The sequence below is a fragment of the Polyodon spathula genome, chromosome 12 (assembly GCF_017654505.1).
Source record: "Polyodon spathula isolate WHYD16114869_AA chromosome 12, ASM1765450v1, whole genome shotgun sequence".
Lineage (NCBI taxonomy): Eukaryota > Metazoa > Chordata > Actinopteri > Acipenseriformes > Polyodontidae > Polyodon > Polyodon spathula.
This window is the reverse complement of record NC_054545.1, coordinates 5,537,722-5,564,541: the sequence shown is the minus strand read 5'-3', so window position 1 is coordinate 5,564,541 and position 26,820 is coordinate 5,537,722. Positions and strand designations below refer to the sequence as shown.

Here is a 26,820-nt window from a genome sequence, read left to right as displayed (position 1 = left end):
TATATATATATATATATATATATATATATATATATATATATATATATATATATATATATATCCTTCAATGGGGGGGATAGCCATAGGATTAAATGAACAATATTTATTGTTTGATATTATCACACATTACTGTAGGGTTCATTCGTTCTGTACTTGTTGCTGCTAAAATGTTTCTTTTTGGGGCAGATGTTGACATAAAAAAAAAATAAAAAAATCTCCTTATTGGAATCTGACAGGTTATTGTTAAAATAATATAATAATTAAAAGAAATATTTCACTAACTAAACAGACCCTGAAGCCTAGCATTTCATAAATTATTACTGCAATTAAGGAACCTAAGCGGCCATTTTTGCTTCAGTCAAATTGCTTTGAACATAACATCTATTTAATCTGTGTTATTAAATTTGCTTGACATCTGTATTTTGTCTTGTTGAATGAACACCATCAGCAAAAAAAAGGTATATGCTTCAAATGTGTCTTTATCATTTAGATTTTAGTATGTTTTTAATTGTTTGGTCAAACCTTTCTGCTTTAAGAAAGTGCTTAGATCCACAATGTTACATAACCCTAGTCTTGAGTCCCCTGGTGATGTCTTCATTCTGGATTTGTAAAAGGCTGAAAAACTGTTTTTTTGACACTGAGCATTGCAAATCCTATATTATTTCAAACCACTGCAGATAAACTACAAACAAAGTGAGTGAGGGCTAACTTCATAATCTTTTGGGAGGGATTTATTTTGGTTCTACTGATTTTTGGTTCTAGTGTTGTAATTTTCACATCAGGTGAGCAATAGCAAAGAACAGTTTGAGTTTCATGGTTTAAAGGAGGAATTTCTAGGGTTGGGACAATATTGAAAATCTCTGAAATAACTGCAAGAAAAACTGCTATAAAAAAAAAACTGCTATAATTGCAATTATCGTGGTGATTTCTCATTAAGTTTCCATTGGTTATACAAATATAAAATCCAGTAGTCCCTCGCTAGACCGAGGACATGCTACCTGGGAAATCAACCAAGTCTTGCAAAAGCCTCACAAACACTGGGTCATCGTTAGGGTGGAAGAGGCGGCTGTTCAAATACACTCCAAGACGTACAATTCAATATTACTAAAACAGAGGGAATACTTGGAATTACTTGTGGAATAATTAAACGAAAAATAGTATAATTGTACATTTCCGATAACTCCATAATTATTTTTATAATGCACATTTTTTATCGTGACTTCTATTCAATACGATATTACTGAGTTACCATAAATCGTCCCAACACTATTTATTTAAACTTCAAAAATAACACTAAGTAAAGTATTTGCTAGTAAGAAATGTACGTGGTACACTTAAGTGCCCTTAAGCCAACTATGGGGTTTTATTTTTGTCAGAACAGAAAATGTGGTTACATTTTTGAAGTAGAGCAAATAAAAAACGTAATCTGTCCCTCCTGGATTCTTATTTCACCACAGGAGTAGCACAAGGTACTTTCAGTTAAACAAAACAAAAACACAATAATAAGTGAGGACCAGTTCTAATTATATTAATATAGAAAGTTTCTTGAACTCCAAAGATGTGATGCAAAGTATTACACATGGTCTTGCCTCTGAAAAAAGTTGCTGTTGTACAGCTGTCGAAATAATTGCGTAAAACTGAAGGATATTGACATTTTATCATTAACACATTAGAGCCTTGGCCCTTTTATATGTACCTTCTTCAATCCAGAGGATTTCGCTTGTAGCAGGTTACACATTATTTATTTTTAAATAGGGCGTTTCCCTTTCATCAAACTTTGCTAGCAAAAAAAAAAAGAAACCTCTCTGAGCTGAAGCCACTAATTGACTATTCTGCTGCCTGGTGGTTTGCACTGTGGAGACAGTGGCAATTGTTTTGCTTTAAAACTCGTGCAGCACTTATTACAAATTGTCTCTTGAGGCTAGTATAAAAAAAGACTGCAATGGGGTAATAACATTAAAAAAACCAAAGGCATAAATAACTTTTTCAAGACAGCTCAAATAATAAAATTGTCAGCAGATGCTTTAAATTTTACTGAATCACTTTACCCAGCCCCAGACACAAGCATGATACCAAGTTCATAAGCAAATTGACTAGATGGCAGTAGATTATCTTGGTTTTGGTTTTCAACTGAAATCTAGATTATTGAGAATCCTACCCTAAAAGTAAAGAATCACCTGCCTGCTACTACAATATCAAATCTAATGGGTTGATCTCTTTTACTTTTGAGGATTCTATTTGCATGTGCTGCAGAAAGCACTGCTACTGATTTTGGTTTTTTCCATCTTTCTTGCTTTCAGCAGTTACATTAGAGGAACACTACAACGCTTTTCATACTGTGCATATGGGTTGAATTCACATCCAAGAGGTCACTAAAACTGAACCGTACATTTTTGGTTATCTTTAAGGATGCATTAGTGTCACTGGATAGAAAATGAGCAGTGACATGTAAAACATACTTAATCTATTATTCACAAACAAATGATAGCATTTGCTGCAAATCTCAGTTCTATAAATAGTGGCAGTATTGTGTTATTAATTTGTGTTTTTATGTGTAGCTGTCATTCAGATGTAATGCATATTTGTAGTAGGTTTTTTTTTTTTTGCACAAATAATGTGCACCAGAAAGCTGTCCAAGGTGAGGATTGATGTGGTAGAAGAACAGTAACTGGTTTAGGTTATTGCATTACTTGGATTTATATGTGTAGCTATTATATTTAGTAATTTCTAGGACTATAAAAAAAGAAGACTGTTTTTCAAGCCAGTTGGATGTAATGGTCTACTCAGATATAGGAGGTTTTTGGTTCACAAGACTTCAGATAACCACATACGAACAATTTCCACTTCCTCTACATTTGTTTTTGGTAAAAAAAAAAAAAAAATATAGCACTGTTTAAAATAATTAATTAATAAATAATAATAATTTTAACTACAATGTTGTATTTTTACCATCAGGCTTTGTTTGTCAAGACCCATTGCAAAGACAGAGCAGACAAGGAAAAATTCACTTTGATCCGAGTTCAAGATATCAAGCCTTGAAAGCCCAGGTAAGCAGAGCAACCAGGACGTGCTTCTAAGGCTCCATTTCCCACTGAGGGAAAGTTGCCCATGTAATACATTTACTATGGAGGGGGCAGTTTTGTCTGTGATTTGCCAATATAAAAAATATAGGACCTAGTCTTTAATAATATTTTTTTAAGGGTTATAATTTACATTTAGTATCTCTTTCTGTTGAGTTATCTTATTAATTACATGTAAATAAATGAATAGTTTTAATAAAATATTGAAAAACCAGACCCGAAAGGGTTAAAAAGCAAACCAGCACATTACATGATGCATCGTATTTTATGCTCATAATAACACATGGCGGTTTACGGTTACCAATACTCTGTATCAAAAGCACTCCTTTCTTATTGAATTAGAACTGGAAACTCTTCATGAGTTCACAGGCATTTCTTTGTAATTTTATATAGTTCATGGATCTGGTGTATTTACTTGGACTTTGTTTCATCAATGTCAATTCAGCAATAGATGTCAGCTGTTTCTTGGCCCTACATTAGATGTATCCTTGGCTTAGAGGATTATGTTCAACATGTACTGCTATTAGATCTATAATGCAAGCCATCTTTTTTTCAGCAAAAAAACACACCATTTCTTTGTCAAGATTTATTGGATGGACATTTTGCAGCAACAAGATGTGCTGATATTCTTAGACAGACAAAAATATGTATGCAAAATGACAGTAGCATTCCTTTCATGTCAAAAATGATTAATGAACTACAAAATAAGTTAATTTAAACCTGTTCAGGTTAAATATCCTTCAAAGTGCATGGTGCTGCTTAAAGGGTTTGTATAACATGAACTCTGAATTAGCAATATTAACAGATTTCCAATATGTACCAGCATTTACAGTTGATATGTCCAGATTTGTGTTTTTAAAGAAGAGTTTAATTCTTTATACATATTGAAAATTATATTGCTAATTCAGAGTATGGGACATTTTAAAATAAGTAATATAATCGTATAAAAATATTTTATTAAGCAACTACAATATTGTTTTACATTTTGATTGTTGATAGTGTCATTAATGCAGATTTATATATAGTTGGATGGTTTGAGTCTTTATAGCTGAGCCAGGCTTATGGAAAATGGTACTCACTGAAAACAGCTACTAATGCAGTTATATTCAGTGACATCATCTTGCCAGCAATGTTCTCTCTGAAATATTATTTAATTATTTTTGAATGACTAATGTTTTCACTGGGCACATTACTTGATGGGGCCACAGCAAAGGATTTTCTTTGGGTTTATTGCATTATTGCATAAACTCAACAGTCCTGATCCTTTTAAAAACTACACACACACACACACACACACATATTATATATATATATATATATATATATATATATATATATATATATATATATATATATATATATATATATATATATATATATATAAATAACCACTCGTTTGTTTCTTTAAGTTTAACGTCTTTTTGATGGCATTCACTATATAGCTAATAATGTAACTATCTACTGTTCCTTTCTATTTAAACCTTCAGGAATCATGGTATCTAGTCTATTTATCCATTTATTATCTTCTAGTCTTCTATGGTGTACATTAAATAATTTACATTTTTTCTAAAACCACAAACTTTAAGTGATCTATGGTGTGTGTTCTTTATAAAGTACTGAAGTGTTGATTCATTCATTTTTTTATTTCTTATATTTTATAGGTAGTTCTGTATTCTTTTATATAATGATGTACCTGTCTTTCCTACATATTTTATAACATTTTTTGCAAAATACACCATATACAAGGTTGCTATTCTTGCATGACGGATTTAAGACTGAATATTTATTTTCTTTATTTGTGATTTCACTGTTCTCTTTTCCAATATGTTTGCACACTTTGTGTGTTTTTACAGGTTTCAGTGTCTCTTAATATATCTATGATCCATTTATGTTTACTGTGGACTACCTATACAGTGTGTGTGTGTGTGTGTGTGTGTGTGTGTGTGTATAATATAATAGCTTATATATATAGTGGTATATATATATATATATATATATATATTATATATACATATATATATACCATCAATGTGTCATTCCACACACTGTAGTATGATGTTTAAATGTTCTGTGTAGTTTGAGATCTTGTCTTTATACAGTTTATTTGCATATCTTGTCTTTATACAGTTTATTTGCATATCTTGTCTTTATACAGTTTATTTGCATACTTTTTGTTGTAGCAACAGTTATCTGCACAGCCTAGTACTGCAAATACTAAACTGGTTAAAATTTATGATTTAAAAAAACATCATAACCACTTTTTTTTTTTCTTTCTTACTGCTGGTCAATGTTGATGTGTGTTGATTGCTACCAATCATTTAATCATGGGTAAGGAATTACTATAGATTTTTCAGTTCATTCGGAATGATTTGCAGAAATGAATCGGTGATTTGCAGCTCAGTTGGTTGATGCACATGCCATTCTGGTCTCTAGTCTATAATGTCACAAATGCCACCAAATGACTGGGCAATATTGGCACCTTTGCAGGTAGTCTCAGAAGTCAAGGATTGGATATGTAGAATGAAGTACTCCCATATTTATATAGTAGTTTGTATTCTGTGTTAAAGAATGAACTTCTGCCTTTATAGCTGCCAACGCAGCACATTTTTTTTGGGGGGGGGGAGGCACAATTTCTCAAAGAAAAACAAATAAGTGATAATTCATTCACTGATTTAATTATTGCTAAATTGGTGCATAGAAAGCCTGCTTTATTGGCCTGAATGCAAAGAGCAGTGAACGCCTATGTGGTGATATATTCTGTTTGTGCGATGTACCATTTAGAACTAAAGTGCTTTTGCTTAACTACTGTAAATGGGTGCAAGTCTGTGGGTCTCTATTTCCAGATAATGTATTTTGTACTACAAAACATTTCACTTCAGAAGGATAATAGTAACTTTCCATGTTAAAAGAACATGTGTGTTTTGCAGCGTCAGCGCCCTATGTCAGCCAATGATGCAGATAACAATGAGCCGAAGGAGAAACTGACTGGAAAACAAGGGGGAAGCACTCTTGGACTGACTACAGAGGAGGTAAACACACTTCATGGCAATGCTGTGCCTGTTTTAAATATATAACTAATGAAATCAAGAAACTTCTCTTTTTACTCTGTTCCCTTTCAAGTGTGGAATGTAACTATTAACGAATGGTTATTTACCTCCTAAAGACCCCAATCCTGAAAAATTTATACCAAAGCTGCTCCTTGAGTCTGTGACACAGTCCTGGCCTGTCCCCAGGGCACAAAATGACTGCGCTCGCAGATCTCAATGCCATTTTTACTTTTAAGACTGACCTGATCGGAGAGCCTTGTTCAGAGAAGTACATTGCTGCTTATATATATTTATTTCTCATTTATTGTTTTTTTACACAAATTATATTTAAACTAATCTCTGTAATAGCTAATTTCGCATATTGTGTGCACTACCGCCTGTTGCTTGATACGTCCCGCTGCAGCCTTTTATCTCGCATGAAGCCAGCAGCTCAAGTCGCTTCTTCCCAGGTATCCAGCGGCATAAGTCGGATGACTTTGTGTTCTCCCTCCATGCTGGAGCTTATTTTATTTCTTGTTTTTTGCTTTTTAGCACTATAAGAGATGTTTTATATAGATACTACTCGCAAGCCTATCTGCAACGTGGTGCTAAGATCAGCTGCTGGAGGTAGCAAAAACAAGCAATTTGCAGGTTACACCCCCTCCAGTTGGAGGGAGGGTTCTACTCCAGGTGCTTCCTAGTGCCCAGGCAGGACGGTGGCCTCAGACCTATCCTCGACCTCGAGACTCAAAGGCATCAGAGTACTCAATTTTCTGAATGACTGGCTAATTTGTGCCCAGTCTTCAGCACAGGCAGCGGCTCACAAAGAACGGGCCACCTTCAACGGTTGGGTCTTACAGTGAATCATTCGAAGAGCCAGTTCACACCTTCCCGGACAGTCTCCTAACTAGGAGTGTTCTTGGACTCTGGGTCCATGCTGGTCACTCTATAAGAAGGCAGTATCCTTTACAGGCCTGGTTCAACAGCAGGGTTTTTCAACCCATGTTGAACCGCGATCGCCTATCGACCGTGTCCCATCACTGTCTAATGGCTTTCTCTACAGTATTCCAGTTTTAATACTTCAAAGGGTTCTGTCGGCACATACAATCTTAATATCAATAACAAATTGATGTAAAAATATTTTTAATTATGCTAGATAAACTCTTATTTATTAAAAAAGTGACTTTTGAGGTTGCAGTGTCATACATGTACTGTTTTACTTTTGAGGTTGTAAATCTCATACATTATAGAAATCGTAGTACTTGCATGAAAGCACTGCCTGTTTTGTTACCTACATACACAATTACTTAAATAATGTACTTTTTTGACAGAAGATAAACTATACTTTTGTTTTCTTATATTTTGGTACTTGCTCAGCTCAAGGTTCTACAACGTGTAAAGGAGGAACATGAGAGGCGAGGGGGGTTTATCCGAATATTCCCAACAGCAGAAACCTGGGAGCTCTATGGGTAAGAGTAATTGTGTTTTTCATTAGGATACATGCAGAAATCTGGTGTGATAAGGTTAATTTACATTTGCACAATTTATTAAGTTTTTACACAGAGAAAAAAAAACTAAAAATATACATCTTAGGTGCCAGTAGAAGTAAGTTTAGTTTTATTTTGTTTCTTTCTAGTTTTATAACATTAATAGTCCTTTTACTTGTGCAAACAAACATCACGCCCTGTACAGTATGTGTCAAATGACTGTGAGTGAAAGTGATCTGAAGAACAGCACAATAAAAAAAAAAAAAAAAATAAACCAGTCACACGCAGTTAAAACTTCATTAGCTTTGTTACAAACAAGTTGCTGCTTCATAGCTTCCTTGTTTACAGTGCCTTTAACGTTGCTGCTCTCAGGATATATTTGAAAGTTTTGTTTGTGGTTATTATTTATTACTCAGTAGTGTGTGTTAAGAAACCGTTACTTGTAAACTATGCTGTGTGCTGCTGCTGCTGCCTTCACAAATGAGGTGGCGTAGCACAATTGGCATCGGACACACTGGAAATGTGCAGCAAATAATTTTTATTGGTAAAGCTGGGATGCCTGGAAAAGGAAAAAGTCAATGCAATATGATCACACAGCATAAGAAACATTATTAGCACACAGTGTAGGTTGAAATTTCCCAGGCTTAAAGACCCAACTATCTCTTTTACTGTTTTTGAGTTTTGAGTTTTTTATTTTTTAAAGTTGCATTGCATAGGTGCATTTCTGTTTTCTTTTTAAAGAGGTTATCTGGAGTATAAAACATCAATGAACTACATGTTGGCCACAAGACTGTTTCCAGAAAAGTGAGTATCCTAAATATCTGATGTGATTTTGTTCCTACCTTATTAACTTGCTTTGCAGAGCGAATGAATTAGTATACAACTATCGGCTTCCTATAACCACTTATTCTCAGTTTTCATTTTGATTTGCCCCAGATCTGCAAGACCAGCAGCTTCAACAAAGACACGGTAAGTTTACGTGTCTACAGTATTATAGGTAATGGTGATAGTGTTTATATTTTGCCTTGTGTCCAAAAGCATGTTTTGAAAACGTTTATACTGCCAGTTTGCTCTATCTGGTAGCACAGCTGGAATACAGTGTGTAGTAGTGCGTCCAAGATGGTTTTAAAACACTATTCACGTTCACTAGAGAAGCATGCTGCAAATAAGAAAAGCCACACTTCCCTGCAGGTAGTGACATGAATCCTATATTCTATTTTTTTACTCATCCACAGTTTTGTTTAGTGCTACAAAAAAATTAATAATGTGGCAGACCTACTGAAGATGCAGTGTATGCAAACTGTATCAAACAATTACACTTTAATTTAGGAATGCTTTGAATAGACAAGCTGCGCTGGGAATGAGTTTGTTTCATGTGGAAACTGAACAGCATGTGGTACAGTATGAACGGAAACTCATGTCACTGGAGGCACGTAAGAGGAGACGACATCGCATTGCATTCAGGTCAAGACTTGGAAAAAAATCAGGTAGGACTATAAAATGGATTTAACCTTTAGATAAAAGCATCAACATCCAAGTCTTGCATGACGTGGAACAAATCTAGATTAATTTCCAAACTCTTGCTGCTTTATTTTTCTTTCCTTTTGAAAGTGGTGTTTTTAGTTTTTTACAGTTCTGTTTTAAATAAATAAATAGAAAATAAAATGTGTAACCTTTAATTACACTTCAAATGTCTTAATTTACTGCAGCATATTATGTTGATGGCTGTTTTTACTGAACTTTATCAGCTCTTATCTTGGGATTGTAAAAGTCTGTGAAACTAGTCATTAAAGTATTCATTTTGTATACTTTCTGTTGCATATCATTACATTTCCTTACTAGACACCACGTTTGTCTGCTTTTGTTACCTTAATTCCTTTATAGGAAGTACTAAAGGGACCAGAGTCCCTAAACAGAAGAGTACTGAGAGCGAGGAAGAGAGGAGCTCTGACGAGGAGGAGGAGGATGAAGAGGAGGATGAAGAGGAGGAGGAGGAGGAGGAGGTGGTGGTGGAGGTGGAAACAGAGGGTACAAAGCAACAACTCAAAGACCATAAAGAAAAACGGGCAGAACCACCTGCATCTAATAACTTGGCTTCCAAGGAGATCACTCCAATAAATGCTGAGCAAAAAACTAAAGGCACGACATTGAAACATGAACATCCAAGCAAGACAAAAGTGAACCTCCTTCAGATTCTTCAGCAAGGGCAGAATCTCAGGTCATTATAAAACATTGTTATTTACAAAGAGTCTTTTATACTTGAGCAATAAGATTTAAAGAATGTTTTGCATTGCAACACTAATTTGAAGTTTGTGAACATGTCTGGGTTTGTAGAAATTCCATTCAACATACAAGTAATTGTGGCACCCGATCAATTACTGTACAGTATATCCTTGTCTGTCTTTTGACAGCATTTTTAGAGAGTTGTGTACTGGCAACAGCTATTAATGTTAAGCCAAGAAAACAATGCATTTTTATACACTATTGAACTTGACATTGTATAAAGCATCGTTTATTTTCATTTATTTATTTTTTTGTAGATAGATAAATGTTTTAATATTTTATACTCATAATGGTGTGGGTTGAAATCCTTTTTAATATGTTGTCTAGAGAACAGTTGCTAGGATGAATGTAATAGTGTTATTCACACATTTATTTCCTTCTGCAGTAAGGTGCAAGCTCGTATGGCATTTTCGTCATACCTCTACCGAGTTCAGAAACGACTTATTACAGAATGCAGTGCGCAGGGTGACAGTTCAGCCATGGCAGAAAGAGAAGATGAACAAATGGTAAATGTGTAACTTGCAGCATTTCAGATACACTAGCAGTAAAGAATTCACTGCAGTAAAACAAATCTACCTTTTAACTTTAGAATTTGATGCCTTTTGATTTTAATATAATTTCCTTATTTGTTGTAGCATATACTTTCCTACCATAGGTGATGATTGTTATTTTTTGCAATACTTTTTCTTTCCTAGGAGTTGGTAATTCGTTTTCTTAAGCGAGCAGCCAGTAATCTCCAGCAGGCTCTGCAAATGGTCTTGCCAAGCCGACTGCTCCCCCTCTCTGATAGACGACGCATCCTCTCTCACCAGCTTGGAGAATTTATCCACTGCTACAACAAGGTAAACCATATATGCTGCACTGCTCTCCACTGAACAAACCACACTTAATCTTGTAAATACAAATGAACTCTGATGAAACTACATCCGTGGGCTGCTGTCATGTTACTGTTTATCTCCAGCCATTTGCTAATTTTATTATACTTATTTGATAGATTATTTTCTTAAGGGTTAAACAGTTGATGTTTTTTATATTTAAAATAAGTAGGATTATAGTAAATAATGCAGAAATTCAACAATGGCAAAAAAAAAAAAAATGTTAGAAATAACTTTTATTTTATTAAATATATATATATATATATATATATATATATATATATATATATATATATGTTTTTTTTTTATGTTCAGGAAACTGAGCAGATGGTGAAGAAAATAGAAAAACTAAAGGAGAATGAACAATGTGTGAACCCTGACCTATTCCAGGACTTTGTCACTGAAGCCAGGTCAGGAATAAAATCCCATTTACTTTAATAATAAGACAATTACAAATATGATATACAGGAACTCTTTACATAGTAACAAGGCATTAACCCACCGCAAGAGTCTAAAAATGGGAAAACACAATTCTCATATTGCAAGCTGTTTTCATAACTTGTGCGACTGATTTGCACTATGCCAAATGAACATTGTTTTTCTATACTTTTTTTTTTTATTGTTTTATGAATAAAATGATTATTTTTTTTCCATTTTAGTGAGAGTGATCTAGAAGAAGTTTTAACTTACTACACACACAAAAACAAATCTGCTAGTGTTTTCTTGGGGTCGAGATGCAAAAGTGCCAAACCTGGCACCAGTGAAGGCTCTGGAGAGCAAGCTAATGAACAGAGCCAGAAGGGTGGGTACCTTCCAGTAAACGGTCTTTTATATGTCATTTAGTGTACCTTGATACTTAGAAGGAAACTTTTAACTATATATACTTCTAGTTTAGCAGCAACTAAAACGTTGGATGTTGAATAATAGCTATGAAGACTGTTTACAACGGCATTAGAAAGGCATTGTATTACTGACTGGCTGCTGAAGAAACTCTTAGGTCTATTCTGATGGAAATCGGCCAGGGCATTCAGGGTAGGTAACCCTGTTGGACTGCGTCTTTATTTGAAGTGCACCCCCACACTCTAGGATGTGGATAGATGGAATTGTTCCAGGATACTCCCAGTCAGCATTCAAACAAAGAGACCTCTTGGCTTAAAGACAAGTGCACTACCCCTGAGCCAACAACATCTGTTACTGTTACTGATACTATTAAACTGAGTAACCTTAAGTTGTTTTTACATTTCGTTTTGAATGGGAACTATAGCGTTCAAGTACAGAAAGGTCAAAACAGTTTTTAAGACTCTGTATTTTGGCTTGTTCGACAGCGACGTATGCTTGTGTACCTATTGACTTTTGAGGTTTTACATATTTGTTGTGTAATAAAAACAATAACTTTCTTTAACAGCTGTAACAGTGTCAAAGGAGGTGGAATCAAGTGCCTCAGAATCTTCTGCACCTATTCCTGCCTGTAATTCCTCACAGCAGAAGAGCTCTGCCTTGCATCATTGCATATCAGAGGCCTTAGACTGCAGCCAGATTCGTATCCAGCCTCCTCCTCCTTCTCCTCCTCCTCCTCCTCCATCAGTGCCTCTGTCTACCCAGGCTATACACGCGGCACCAGCAGCATTCCTCAGCTCCAACCCTTCTCAGCTGTCCTCCAGAACTTCGTCAGCCACTGTTATATCCCACCATGGCACAAGCAAGGAGGTTCTATCTCGCTGCAGGTCGAGCAGTTACTGTACTCAAGAGAAAGTTTCTTCTTTACCAAGCGCAATGCAGATTTACAGCCAAAAACTCTCCCGGTCAACTTCGGCTAGGCATGGTAGGCATGGTGTGCTGGTGAATATTTACAAATATGGTAATGTTTCAATATTAAACAACTCCCCTTTACTTCTATACGCTTAACATTTTAAAGGTAACAGGAGAACGCTTTAAACATAGTTCAACAATACTTCTCAACATCTTTTTGCCAGCAAAATTTGTGTTAAAAAAACAAAACGGCTATTAAGTTATTGTTAAAGGTGACATGTCTGTATCTTTCTTGCTGTCAGTTTCTTTACAGAGCAGCCCCGGAAAGTCTCAACCTGTCTCCACTGGGGTGTATAAGGATGGACATAACCTTTCCTCCCAGTGTGACACCAACCAAGAAGCCATTGCAACAGCGCTTCAGAGACTGGCAGAGAAACAGGCTGCCAGGCAGTACTCTGCATCCAGTCACATCAGTCTCCTGACACAGCATGTGAGTAGATTTAGAAACTATGTAGCATCTAGCACATTTTTCAATTCAATATATAATTTTTTGTAATTTTATAACTAAACTTCAAAACGGGCTTCTGTCATTGGTTAGCAAATGTTTGTTTATTTTTATTTTTTTCTTTGTGGTGGAAAACTCTTCACTTAGAAAGGAAATCGACAATATTTATTAATTTGATTGCTTGTTTATTTTAAAAAAGAATGCTGGTCTTTGGAAAGGGGGCGTTATTCAAACACAAGGCATCTACTTGGGCTTGTGTCCTTGACATAAACAGTATAGATTCACATCTCCATTTTTGATGAGTAATAAATCATTCTGTATCATTCAATGTAATTCTTATAGAACTAGGGCGCACTCATGTTGTTCCTAGTTGTTGTTTTTTTTTATATTTATTTGCTTTGCAGGTAGAGAATTACACTTGTACTTGTACCCATGTCTGAATGCGATTGGAAAATGGGTGGTGAGCCCCTCTTATCCAGTCATTGATTTATTAATGACAAGCTCTAAAGCCTTTTTTAGAAGGTGGATGGGGAAGCAGATGGCCTATGTTGGTAAATTCAGCATTTTAGCATTTCCATTGTGCTGCTGTGACTAGCTAATTTAAAGTACTTACCTGAATGTATTTGAACAGCTTTTTATATGGAGGGGGCGCTGCATCTTTAAAAGGTGAAGCACTGTGTGAGGTCTCATTATCAGATTCGCTGTAGAAGCGTTCTTTGTGTTGATATTTAACAGGCAGTAAGATGTTTGTGGTAATTGATGCATATAAATGGAAGAATGCAGTGAATTGGCACAGAATCCAAATGACTGTGGGAGATTCTATCTGTAAGAATCCCTCCAGTTATCCAAGTCCTGAGTTTAGTTAAGGAGATGTTACTCGACCACACAATATTAAATAACAAAATTATGAATTCTTCATAAAAATTAGTTTTGGTGGGTTGGTAGTTACAAATATGTGGAATTTTGTATTTAAATAGAGAGTTGTACAAGTATTTATTTGTTTATTTATTTATTGATTTATTTTTATAAGCCCATCTCTACTTGTATTTTAGATCCACACAAATGGGTACACTACTTGGAATGTGTTTATATTCCTTTAGTTTGGTCTTGAATTAGCAGTAGCACACTGGTCCTTAACTAGCACAATTATTGTTACTAGGTAAAAAAAAATCTCACTGAAGGAGTTTACAAAAAAGGTGAATTATTTATTCTTGATCAAGCAGCCGTAATAGTGTGTGTATGCATGTATGTGTTCAATTTTTTTCTCAATTTCTTAAAACAAGCACAGTTCATCCAGTCTAATCTTTTTATGATAGCTATTTCCCTGTACTTGCTCGAGGAATGTAGACGTGCTTGTCGTCAGAGTAAAAACAGAGTGATATTTGTACTGTTCAGCATTATTACTTGGATACGTGCATGGATACTTTTTATGTACAGATTTATTTTGCTACGCCATGAAATTGAATAACAGATGCCATTTCAAGGTTTTGGTCACCTTATTATGTAAAAAAAAAAAAAAAAAAAAAAAAAAAATGTAATCATTACAAAAATGTCATTCTGTTGTATTACCATGGTTTTAGATGGATGTGTGAAACATTGCTCTAGTTTCTAAGAGGACACTGACATGGGTCTACAGAAAATAACAACTTTAATTAAAAAAAAAGATATATATATTTTTTTTAATTAAAGTTGTTTTTTTCTCTAGATAGATATAATATATAAAATATTTTTATTTTAAATGAAGTTGTTGTTGTTAAGCATGACTCCCCTATACAGGCTGCTTTTTTTTTTTTTTTTTTAATTGTTCCTATTAAATTCCAGTCAAATGTCACCTGCTAGGGTACTTTTTAACGTAACCTTCTTAGCATAGTCATATTTGATTTATTTTCTTGTTACTGCATCTCTCATTAAAGTACCAAACAGATGATGCAATGCAACACTGCTAATTGCCCTCTTCTTTTTATAAGCAAATCAAGCAGAATAACGGTCTTGAATGGAAAGACCACCTGTGTACTGTACACAAATGCAGTCTAGTCCCCACGGTGTTCTTACACACGCTTGACTGAAAGTTGGTTTTGATTGCTACCACACAAGTTGCCATATAGAAGAGGAAAATCACTCTTAATTTGGTCTGGACAGCAAAAAAAAAATTAAAAGAAAATTAACTGAATCACATTTTTTCTTTGAAATAACTAATTCAACAATTACATCAAACACAGCAACATAAATCAGGATGTAAAACTAATAAACTAAGTGGAAAAACAATCGCCTTGATAAAGTCAACATTTGTCTAATTAGTCTTTTACCTCATATATGAAACAACCACCAGGGCATGAATTTGATTAGTTTTTTATATATTTTTTTCACAGTTGAGCAATCTAAACCTGGCAAATGGAGCTGTAAACCGAGGATTTAGTCCTGCATATCGGCCAATTGGTGTAGCAACTGGGCCTCTAAGAGCCGTACATTCAGATGCTGGATTGGCCAATGGTCTAAGGTAAGGAAAATCTTTTGTAAATGTGTAATGCTTTGGCTTGGTTTGTCATAAAACCTTGTTAGAAAAATATAGCTATAAATTGCTCAGCAGAAAGAATAACTCGCTTCCGAGAGAAGGACATCTTTTTGGCTACTGAATTCCAAAGAATGTACTTCTATTTTACTGTACACTTATGGTATAATGGTTATCGGTACACAGAGAATCCTTGTATCATTTGTGTACTTGGCTCTGACTGGTGCTGTATTATCAACACCGGAATGTTAAAAATGAATTCCTATTACCACTCCTTTTAGTGGAAATCCGTATATCTCAGGTTTATAAAGAGCAATACCATGATAAAAAGCCTTGGAGTATGGCCAATGTAGTCATTACTTAGTATAAATAAATCCAAACTGGCTCATACAGCTTAATCATGTTATCTAAATTAGCTTATTTTAATTATTTATTCATGTGTATTTCAGTTACACTCACCATTAGGTCAGCTTAATTCAATCATATGTTTATATTGTAGTAAAGGTCTTTGACATGCTTAAATGCCCTTGCTCCACCCAGAATAAACCTGATTTCACCCCATAACCACAGACAAAAACAACTTCTATAATTGAACATTTTGTCAAAAAAAAAAAAAAAAAAAAAGAGGAAGTTTAGTCTTGAGCTGTATTAAATTTTAAATTGTAAGCAAGTATTAGATGTTAACATATGTTCCATCTCCCTGAGAGTTGGTGAACGGTCAAAGTATATTAACCCTATATTGCCCCACTACAAATAGTTGGCAAAAAGCTCTTGAGGAGAACGGTGCAAGTATTAAAAGAGAACTACAAGTTTTCATTTAAGATTATGTAGTTCAGCAACCATAAAAATGAAGATTACCTGCTTCTGTAGTGTGCTTTTACATGGATTTAGTCCACTCCAAGTTGGGACCAGTATTTATTTGCTTCGATGATACATTTATGTCTGCTTCCAAATATTTGCTGATACATGGTATCCATGGTGGTTTGGTGCAACTTTGGAATAACTTTGTATAATGACACCAACACCAGTCAAAACTGGCAGTGCAGCGCCACAGTAAAGAAGCATTCAAAATCTTGAATTAATAATAGCCTAAAACATGAATTCCACAGTATTGTGACAGTAAACGATTTCCTTCTGTTCTCTGGGAACAGGATGACGAAGGCACTGTGCAAGCCTCCAAGGGCTGCCAATCGCACCTCCTAGTTCCTTGTTCAATTCCCTGCCCAGCTGCACCAGCATTCTCCAGTCTGCCTTCCACCACCTTCCACAGAGATGCTCAAAACCTGTCTTAAAGTTGCTCTGCCAGGAAATTGCTGTTTAAAAAACAAAATTATATAATAGAAGAAAAACACTTGTTATATATATATATATATTTGTTCTTTTTGTTTAAAACTTCCTTTCCTTTTTTCCCCCTTGCGTATAGGATGGTATTTTCCTTGCAAGTGCGCCGTTAAGTGGTGCAAATTCATTCTAAGCGATGTTAACTGCCAAAGCAAACAGCCATTCTTCACCAAAAAGAGACTGGAATCTGTAGAATGTTAGACTGTTATATTGAATTGAGAAGAGCAGTATAAGTGTAATACCTGAATGTGCAAAGGGTAACATAAAACAAATAGATGCTGTCCTTTTGGGTGTGGTGTGTCTGTTAAATTAATGGTATGAGCATGTATACCTAATGTACTGGCATTTTCCCTGTAGGACTTGGGAACTTGGCCATTATTACAGTGAACAAAAACACATTATACTCAACCTTTATAAAAAAAAGAGGTCTCTGTTAGTTGACTGTATCCGGCGTAAAACTATTATTTTACTTCCAGACCCATAATATCTAACAATTACAGTAACTGGATTGTTGTAGTGCCATTATGATGGTGTAATGTTCTGTAAAAAAAAAACAAAAAAAAAACAAACAAAAAAACACAAAATGTCACTTTTCCACATCCAGCCATGAAGCTTTTGTAAAACTCACCCTTGAATCACACCATTTTAATTTGGTTGGTTGTGTCTGTTGAGAGAAAAAATGCTCTCCTGATAACTATCCCACAGCAATCACACTTTCAATGAAGACTGGTTTTATTGGACATTTCCTTTTGGTTTCATACCCAAAGACCATAAACTAACAGTTTAGTGGAACACATGTGGAAACAGCTGCATTGCCAGATGGTGTCATAATGTCACACACACCAAAACCTATAGAAGTGTAGATAGATCTACTTTAAACAGGCCTAACTTGTAACTGGACATTTTTTCTAACAATAAGATTGGTAGTAAACTTACTGCTAAGCTACATTAAGGAGAGATGCTGTTTGTGATAATACATATAGTACTAGTCATAACAATTATGGCTATCTTGTGTGGATAAAGGATTTTAGATTTTCAAGTGTATAATTGTCTAAGCTTGGAACTGTATATGGAACCATATAAAGTGTAGCAATTGTTGTAAAATATACTTAGGATCCACATTGTAGGTTCTTTGCTTAGCAAACAGACACATGTATAAAATTCCTCAGCTTTCCTTTTATGACAATTGTTAACGGCTGATTGACATGCCTCAGTATCATCCGTCTAAAGAGAAATTATGATTAAATTCATTATATATTTATAAATCTGGTGATTTTTATTATGATAATTTCCCTCAGATGTATTGATAACCATAACGTTATGATTGCAAAACACTGGTGGAGTGTTAACTGTGTGTGGGAGCTCTCTATTTTTACAGAGACATATGAGTGACAATGTCTCAGACAGTTTGGCCCAGATCTTGGATTCTGTGTTTTTCCAGTCCAGCCCTTCCTTATGTATGGAACTGTCAGGGAATTCCTGGAATGTCTGGCTTTTTTCTCTTTTTAAAATGTTTTTATTTCCAGAAAAAGATTTTTACTAGAGAAGTTAATTTTTTAATAAATATTCCAGCATGAAAAATGGGGAAACTTTATAGACAATGAAGTTCATTATCATTAAAATGAAAGAAACAGATCTGTGTGACTCACTTGGACCTCATGGTTGCTTCCTGAAAGATGTGCCATGCTGTAAACTTTGTAACCTTCTTGCTCCACTCAGTTTAACATTGTTACAGAAAGCTGTATAATGGTAAAAGGAGAAAGCTAGCTAGTTACAAGTATGGGTTTGAGAGAAACAATGCTGAATGGCTTCCCGGTGAACCATAAAGGAAACAAGTTTTATTTCTTGTGGTATAAATAGGATGGTAGATTCCAGTCTATAATGCACAATATTGATCTTGCTTGTTCCATCATCACCAGAATACCACTACTGTCTGCTCTGCATGTCGTACATGATGCACCTTATTCGATTGTAAGTAATTGCCTGGGTAATGTACTTATGAACAAACAGTGGTAAGGATTCCACTACTAGAGGCTTTGTCTAATAGGGAAGGAACATGTTAAACAGGAGAAGATTTAATAAAATAAAAAAAAAATGAAGAAATACCAATATAGAATGCTGAGCAAAATACACACTTCTGCAACTCTCTAGGAATATTTCTGCAACTTTGCAACCAAGTGCTTGGTCTGCCATGTACTTGCCAAGAGAAGTGAAGCAAGCAATATTCATTGTATTGGTTATGCAGAATCTTTACCAATCTTGCACATCTTCATGTACGAAAGTAGGTTTAAAAAAAAAAAAAAAAAAAAAGCACGAAAAAGAAACATGGTATACTTTATTCAATGATGTAGAAGGTGCTACTACTTAAATTTTAAAATTTGATACTGTTTCTTTAATATACAATTCCCTGAGTCCCTGCACTGGGGCTGAGGTGTGCCTGCCAAACATACTGAAACTGTTAAGTGTACCGGCTCTTTAAGAAAACCACAGGGGTGTAGCATGATGGGTTTCAAAGAGAAATGATCCCTTTTGAAGTTCTGTTTTCAGTATCTGCCAGGTATGCTGCCTCAGCGGTTTGGAAACTGTTTCTACACTCAGCTTTTCATATAATCCGCAGAGAGCAGAGGGGAATTAATAAAAACAGACAATATTGAATAAAATCTTAGCACAGCAAGAGATTTGCAGAGACGCCCTTCAGAGTGACAAACACAGCTTGCAAAACAACGGATTTGATCCTCACATTTTAATAACCAAAACGCAAACTGGGGGTGGGGGGGTGGGATTGAATTCGAAGGCCATTCCACAGTGCCTTTAGATCTTTTCACATTACTAAGAAGGCGATAAATATCTGCCAGTGTTAACATGGGCCATCTACTTGGTGAACACAATCATGTGATGCGTGTGAAGGTCTCTTGCCATTGGTAAATTGGTAGCCAAATGTTAAATGAAGTCACTTGTTGTGGGCACTGAACAGGTTAAGACCTAAGTTTAATTATATAACATTGTGAATCTCCAATTACTAGTGTGTGTGTATAGTCCACTGTATTAAGAGTAGTGAGCTCCTCCAATAAGAATGAATTCTTGTTGAGAACTTTCCCATGTGCGGTCAAACTAGAATGGAAAAAAGCAAGGAAAGGAATTTTTTTTGTTTGATGTCCTCCTTTTAATAAAAAGGTTTTTATTCACCTTAATCTGAACCAGATGTGGTCCTTTGCACCAGGCGTTCCCTGAAGTTTAAACTGAAGCAATTCCAGTCCCATGATAATGCAGATGTGTTACTGCGTGGACAGAGACACTGCGGTGACAGCAGTTCCAGTTCCGATTTGGGTTAACCTCTTCCTTCCCAGGTCTGGTTAATCACGCATACTTGAAATGAGCAGCTAAAATTCTGCCTTTTCTCTATTCAGCAAATTTCCACTGGCTCACTACTGGCATGCAATAACAGCCAAGTACTTTAGATTTTTATTGACAATATAGTACATTCTACGTTTGATACACTTGTCTGTGTCGTCACTGGGAACAAAAATAAATAGGTGGTGGAAAAAATGTGAAGTCTTTCCATATTGAATTTGCTGTGAGCTGCAGAAAAAACACAGTAGCTGAGTGTTCATGCCATTTTATATTACTGCTTTTCAGCTGCCTCCTTCTTTAAAATACTATAATCTTTCTCCAACACAGGAAAGTGCAGGGGAACGCAATATACAAAGTGTCCCAGAAGTCAGACATCAAAGACAACATCATATAGTGTATTATGCAGTATGTTTACACCGTGTTCAATATGACAGCCCTCGTCATGCCTGCATACATTCACATCAGAATGATCTGAGTTCGTTGCTCTTTGCGTAGACATTTTAACTTACAGTAACAAAGCTTTAACTCGTGAGTTAGTAAAAAGTTTTTTTTTTTTTTTAATCAGTATCTGTTTTATGAATACAGTTTGATATTCATGATACTGTTCTAGACAGATGTTGGCTTCTTTTTAGGATTTTTAAAAAATATGCCACTTCATTTTATTTAGAAAAAAACTGATTTTGAAAACAACATTCTTTAAACGAGTAAAAGCTTTTTTTATTTGTATTCATTCATTTAATCATTTTAGTAACTTCTTGAGATATTTTATATATACATATTTGTATATTTTACCTAGACAAGTTTATAGCATTAAATAGAAGGATTAATCTACTTGTCTCACTCATATAAATCATATATTATACCTCATATTGCCTACCTGGGAGGTGGTTGGTATTTTAGTTTGGTATTTCAGTCATAATGCCCCCAGGGTGGTAAGGAAAGAAAATCCAACAAGAGCTTTATAAACAAATTCTAGAAAGAAAGCATAGTCTAAGCATTGAAACTACATCCATCATTAGACATAAAGGCTTTGGTAAATATTTTATTTCAGATATCTACCACGATAATGTCTTCTTTTTGTTTCATAATAATAGAAATTGATCAGCTTGCTCTGCTGGTAATTTGTTCCTTACTGGTGGCGCCCCTAACCACAGGTTTGAAGCGTGACAAAATACATTTATCAATAACCTGAACAGTGTTTGCTTTTCAAACAACATATCAAAGGTTTGGCAGGTATCATTTTGGCTGCAGATTCATATTGTCTATTTATAAATGTAAAATTCCCTATGCAGAATCTGAAGTCCAAACTTCTGGGCAGACCAAATTGTGATAACTGAAGTTTAAAAAAAGAAAAAAAATTGTTTCTGAAGACTTTAAATGTAAAAAAATAAAAAGGCAGGGTGCTGTTTGAAACTGGAAAACTGGACTGTTACTAGGGCTGCCTTAAGGACTAGAATCCCTACATTAAAGAAATCTGCATGAAAATGACTGCTAAACCTTCAAGGAAGACCTCTCTGGTCAAGTGGTCCCATATTTTGCGGTATCGGTTATCTCTCTCACATGCAGAGAATTTGAAGGCAGAAAGTGCTGGGTTCAGGATTTCTTAAAGAAGACTTGAAAATCCATCTGTCCATAATTTGTGCAAAGTGTGAAGTGTTGGGTCAGCCTGTGGGGTGCTGGCAACTGTCGCATTGATTATTAATTGAGGTGTTAACAACTCCTACCATATGGTGCCTAGCTATATGAGACTGTATACTAATTATACAGTGAGCTCCAAAAGTATTTGGACAGTGACACATTTTTTGTTGTTTTGGCTCTGTATTCCAGCACTTTGCATTTGAAATGATACAATGACTATTTTGTCATTGTACGTTTTGTACATAGTCCCCCCATTTTAGGGTACCAAAAGTATTTGGACAGATTAACATTATGTACAATAAAGTAGTCATGTTTAGTACTTGGTCGCATATGCTTTGCATGCAGTGATTTCCTGAAGTCTGCGACCCATAGACATCAGCAGATGCTGGGTATCTTCCCTGGTGATGCTCTGCCAGGCCTATACTGCTGACATCTTCAGTTCCTGCTTGTCAGGTGCTTTTTGCCTTGTTTTGTATTCAGCATGTGAAATGCATCCTCAATTGGATTCAGATAAGGTAATTGACTTGGCCAGTCAAGAATTTTCCACTTTTTGCCCTGAAAAGCTCCTTGGTTGCTATGGCAGTGTGTTTGGGGTCATTGTCCTGCTGTATGATGAAGCGCCATTCAAAGAGTTTGGAGGCATTTGGTTGTATCTGAGCAGATAAGATGTTTCTTTACACTTCAGAATTCATCCTGCTGCTGCCGTCAGCAGTGCCATCATCAATGAAGACGAATGTGCCTGTTCCAGTTCAGCCATACATGCCCAAGCCATAACACTACCTCTACCATGTTTCATAGATGAAGTGGTATACTTTGGATCATGGGCAGTTCCTTTTTTTTGCCACACTTTCCACTTTCCATCACTCTGCTACAGGTTAGTCTTTGTCTCATCTGTCCATAAGACTTTGTTCCAAAACTCTACAGGCTCTTTTAGGTACTTTTTATCAAACTGTAACCTGGCCATTCTGTTCTTGAGGCTTGCTAGTGGTTTGCATCTTGTGGTGTACCCTCTGAAGTTCTGCTGGTGTACTCTTCTGCGTATGGTAGTCTTTGACACATCTATGCCTACCTCCTGGAGAGTGTCCCTGATCTGTTGGACTGTTAGGGGTTTTTTCTTTACCATTGAAAGTATTCTTCGGTCATCCACTATAGTGGTCTTCCTTGGTCTATCAGGTTGTTTGCCATTGAGCTCACCAGTGCTTGCTTTCTTCTTTATCATGTACCAAGCAGTTGATTTTTGGCATGCCTAATATTTTGTCTATGGCTCTTATTGATTTATTCTGATTTTTCTGCCTCATGATGGCCAGCTTTACTTGCATTGACACTTCTTTGGTCCTCATGTTGTCAGACACCAGCAACAGACTCCAAAGGCAAATGCAAAGCTTAGAGTCAAGACTAGACATTGATAGGTCTGTTGTGCATGCATCAACGATGCAAACAAACACACCTGCCTAATAAGAAATAGCTGTGAAGCCAATTGTCCAAATACTTTTGGTACCCTAAAATGGGGGGACTGTGCAAAATGTGCTGTAATTTCTAAACGGCTAATTAGATATGTATGAAAATACCCTCAAATTAAAGCCGACAGTCTGCACTTTAACCCCAAACAACAAAATATGTGTCACTGTCCAAATACTTCTGGAGTTCAATGTATATACAAAAAAAAAACTTAACAGAAGATAATTGAGCAATGTGCAGTAGAACAAAATAAGTGTGCACTATAGGTACAAATTTTTATATTTCTCTTTCAACTTCCATATACATTCTCTAGATGAAACAAATAAATCTATTGTTTGAGAGCTTAGGGAAGTCAAACATTATTTGAGAGACTGGGGACAACAAAATTGTGTAATTTGAGGATACTGGTGACGTTGCAATAGAATTAAATGCAGTTTTTTGTTCCATTACATTTATGTACAATTCCAGAGCACCCAGGCAGGATTTACATAATTACAAAACAACACTTATGCCTCCAGATCTTTGTGTTATATACTGTAGTAGAGTCAGAAATCTGGCAGTGCAATCTAAACACATTCTCACCGTTATTGCAGCCGCGGTGTGTGTGTGCGATTCAAGGTGACATTGTCTACTTGTGCCTTTTTTCCTAATCTATCTATCTATCTATCTCTCTCTCTCTCTCTCTCTCTCTCTCTCTCTCTCTCTCTCTCTCTCTCTCTCTCCTGTAAATAGATTTGTGTATTTCCTTTCATCTTTAATGTGATGTATTTGGAGAATAGACTTTGTCATAACAGATGATATTTTAGTGTTTATTTTATTCGTTGTACTTGTGAAACTGCATACAAGAATGACTGAAATGTATTCTGTGGTGTAGTTAAGAAAGCAATGCGCTTAATTTTTTCTTAAGACTGATTCTAATATTAGCTTTTTTATATTTATTTTGACAGTTTAGATGGTGGGCTTATGCCAGAATAAACCAACTTCATAAGCTAGAATTTTGGGAGAATCAATATTATTGGGGTTTGGTGTATTGTTTTTTTTTACATCACTTGGCATAATCCAATATTTAGCCTATAAGACAAAAAACAGTCTCCTTTTTACATCAATAAGGCAAAAGCAATACTGCTGTAAAACATGTAGTCATTTTAAATGTTCTATTCATAAGAACCACAAACATTTTAAGAGATCCTTTTTTATTTTTTTTATTTTTCCATTCTGGTAAGTTTTAATATAATATATATAAATATATAATATATAATATATGTATCTAATATACTAATATAATATATATATATATATATATATATATATATATATATATATATATATATATATATATATATATATATTCCCCTCACTGACCCCCTCATTTATATTTTAAAAGGGCCCTAAAAGTAGATGCATGGGAAGGAGAAGCGGAAAACGCATATAACATGGTCACTGGAGTGACACCGCAGCACAGGTACCAACCCACTTCTGGGAGTTACCAGCTTCAGTTCGCCATACAGCAGCTTCAGCAACAGAAACTGCAGTCGAGGCAACTGCTGGACCAAAGCAAGACAAGGCACAGGGTAATGAAATCTCTACACACTGTCATTACTTTCAAGAATGTAAAAGCGCCCAGGTGAAAAATTGAATTTTCAAAGGCCAACGTTGCACAGATCATGAATAGTAAATTATTGTTTACTGCACAGGAAGTGTTTAATTCTGTTACTGCTTACTTATTAGATTTTCAGATGCAGTGTTGCGAAGTGTTGTACAGAGTTTTACTTGGATTTGTCAGTTAGATTTAAAATCCAATATAATGTTTATTTGGTTACAAGAACAGTATATTACTGTGCTACTTTTTGTGCTTACAGTGCTACTATTCTACTTGGTTTACACTAGGGTATATATCAGGTTTAAAATTAATAAAGACTGGATTGGTTATTTTTTTAAGTGCACTTGTTATGACATCAGTATTTCAGCTGAGCTTTGCTCTGATTTAATGTTAGTGAGGTGATGTTGTTTTTGGCTCAGGACTGAATGATTACGCAGTAGTTTCTGTGAAAGTGATCCCTTGTTAAACCCCCCCCACCCCAAACTCCAACAGAGTTCAGCGGTTCAGAAAGAACTTAAAATCAGTAGGGTATTCCAACTCATATATTCAGCCATTTGGAACCAGGGTAATGCTCAAGTAGCACAAATACATTCATTTCAAAGAAAGAAAAAACATTGCTAATACGCTGCTCTTAATATGGTTAAAAAGTGCATCCTTTGTATTGACAGCCACATATGCATCATTAAAGTAGAGCCATAACCTTGTATGCAGGTTGTCAAAAATGATTTAAGCAATTCAGAGAAGAATATTATTGAAATTAATTAATTCACTTTTCCTAGTCGAAAAGCAAATGTCAAACGCAAAGGCTTTCTTGCATGGCTTTGATGTCCATGGCTGGACATCAAATTTGTATAAACAACTGATGTGGAAAACTAAACTGTTAAACTCCAGAATTCTTATTCAGAGGCATACAGTGTTCTCTACATCAGGAGATAATGAACCCAGCTGCCTTCGTTGTCATGAATAAAAACCTGACAGCTTACCTCATAAGAGGCTATATTCATAAACTTGTGGATATACCCTTTGCAGTCATCTGTAAATATGGAGCTAATGTATAACTTGCAAGATTAATATTTCCATGCATTATCAATCAAATAATTAACTCTGATAGTTGCAATTAAGTGGTATATGAAAATATTTTAGATGCACAATAATTACAAGCTCACTCCATTTAATGTTTGACACTGGCCTCATGCATAGTTTTGTGAATTCAGTAATAATGAACCAGAGGGTCATTCTGTGCAGTGAAATTAGTGGTTTCCTCAGAGGATTTGAAAACAGGGATCTTATCCTGATGATTTTCTGCCAAATGCGCAGCTGGCTTCTCGATAGCAGAGTAAACTGGCTTGCACTAACCTCAATGGAGCATGTGTCATCTTCAGCCCCACCTCTTATAGTCAGGATTTGCCTTGTAAAAAACAAAGTTTGACTCCGTGGGGTCAATTAAGAGGCCGATTCCTGAATTTATTATTTATTAAGTCATTGAGAAAAATGGATGCAAACAAAATATGCTTCTGCTAGAACGAACAGCTGTTTACAGATGCTTAATAGAAAAGAACTAGCAGGAATTTTGGTTATTTGCTATGGAAGCCAAGCTAAGTGGTAGAAGTTTAATAGTTGCACAGAGATTTGGGTTGCTTGTTATCACGTGGTGTCTAAGGAAGGAGGGGGAGGGGTGGGCTAACAAATCTGATTATTTTGTAGAAAATTATATTAAGTTCAATTACATTGACACCAATGCTTTTATCCTAAGTAACTAGATTTTAATCCTGCAATGCTGTTTAATTACCTAATTTTACTGACATTTATGACAATTATTAACTAAACTTCTGCCTAGATCCTGTTAGCAAATGTGCTGTTAGGAACACTTTCCTCTTTCTTCAGTTTCCTCTCCTGGTGCTCTGGTCCGTGTTCCATT

At 35.4% G+C, this 26,820-nt stretch overlaps 1 protein-coding gene across 4 annotated transcripts in view; it reads left to right on the top strand.

Annotated features, from left to right (window-relative positions):
• The window catches only part of LOC121324803 (tubulin polyglutamylase TTLL5-like), a 51,049-nt gene that overhangs the window by 14,067 nt on the left and 10,162 nt on the right, over window positions 1-26,820 (top strand). For 2 of the 4 annotated variants that reach the window (XM_041266989.1, XM_041266988.1), the window contains exons 15-29: window positions 2,956-3,047; window positions 6,008-6,109; window positions 7,484-7,575; window positions 8,335-8,397; window positions 8,530-8,562; window positions 8,923-9,080; window positions 9,478-9,811; window positions 10,262-10,382; window positions 10,572-10,718; window positions 11,067-11,161; window positions 11,411-11,553; window positions 12,157-12,573; window positions 12,803-12,990; window positions 15,375-15,502; window positions 24,687-24,873. In XM_041266989.1, coding sequence (XP_041122923.1) covers window positions 2,956-3,047; window positions 6,008-6,109; window positions 7,484-7,575; window positions 8,335-8,397; window positions 8,530-8,562; window positions 8,923-9,080; window positions 9,478-9,811; window positions 10,262-10,382; window positions 10,572-10,718; window positions 11,067-11,161; window positions 11,411-11,553; window positions 12,157-12,573; window positions 12,803-12,990; window positions 15,375-15,502; window positions 24,687-24,873 — 2,300 coding nt within the window. Of the gene's footprint in view, window positions 1-2,955; window positions 3,048-6,007; window positions 6,110-7,483; window positions 7,576-8,334; window positions 8,398-8,529; window positions 8,563-8,922; window positions 9,081-9,477; window positions 9,812-10,261; window positions 10,383-10,571; window positions 10,719-11,066; window positions 11,162-11,410; window positions 11,554-12,156; window positions 12,574-12,802; window positions 12,991-15,374; window positions 15,503-16,665; window positions 19,610-24,686; window positions 24,874-26,820 lie in introns of those variants that run through there. The other 2 variants (XM_041266991.1, XM_041266990.1) reach the window with 2 other exon arrangements.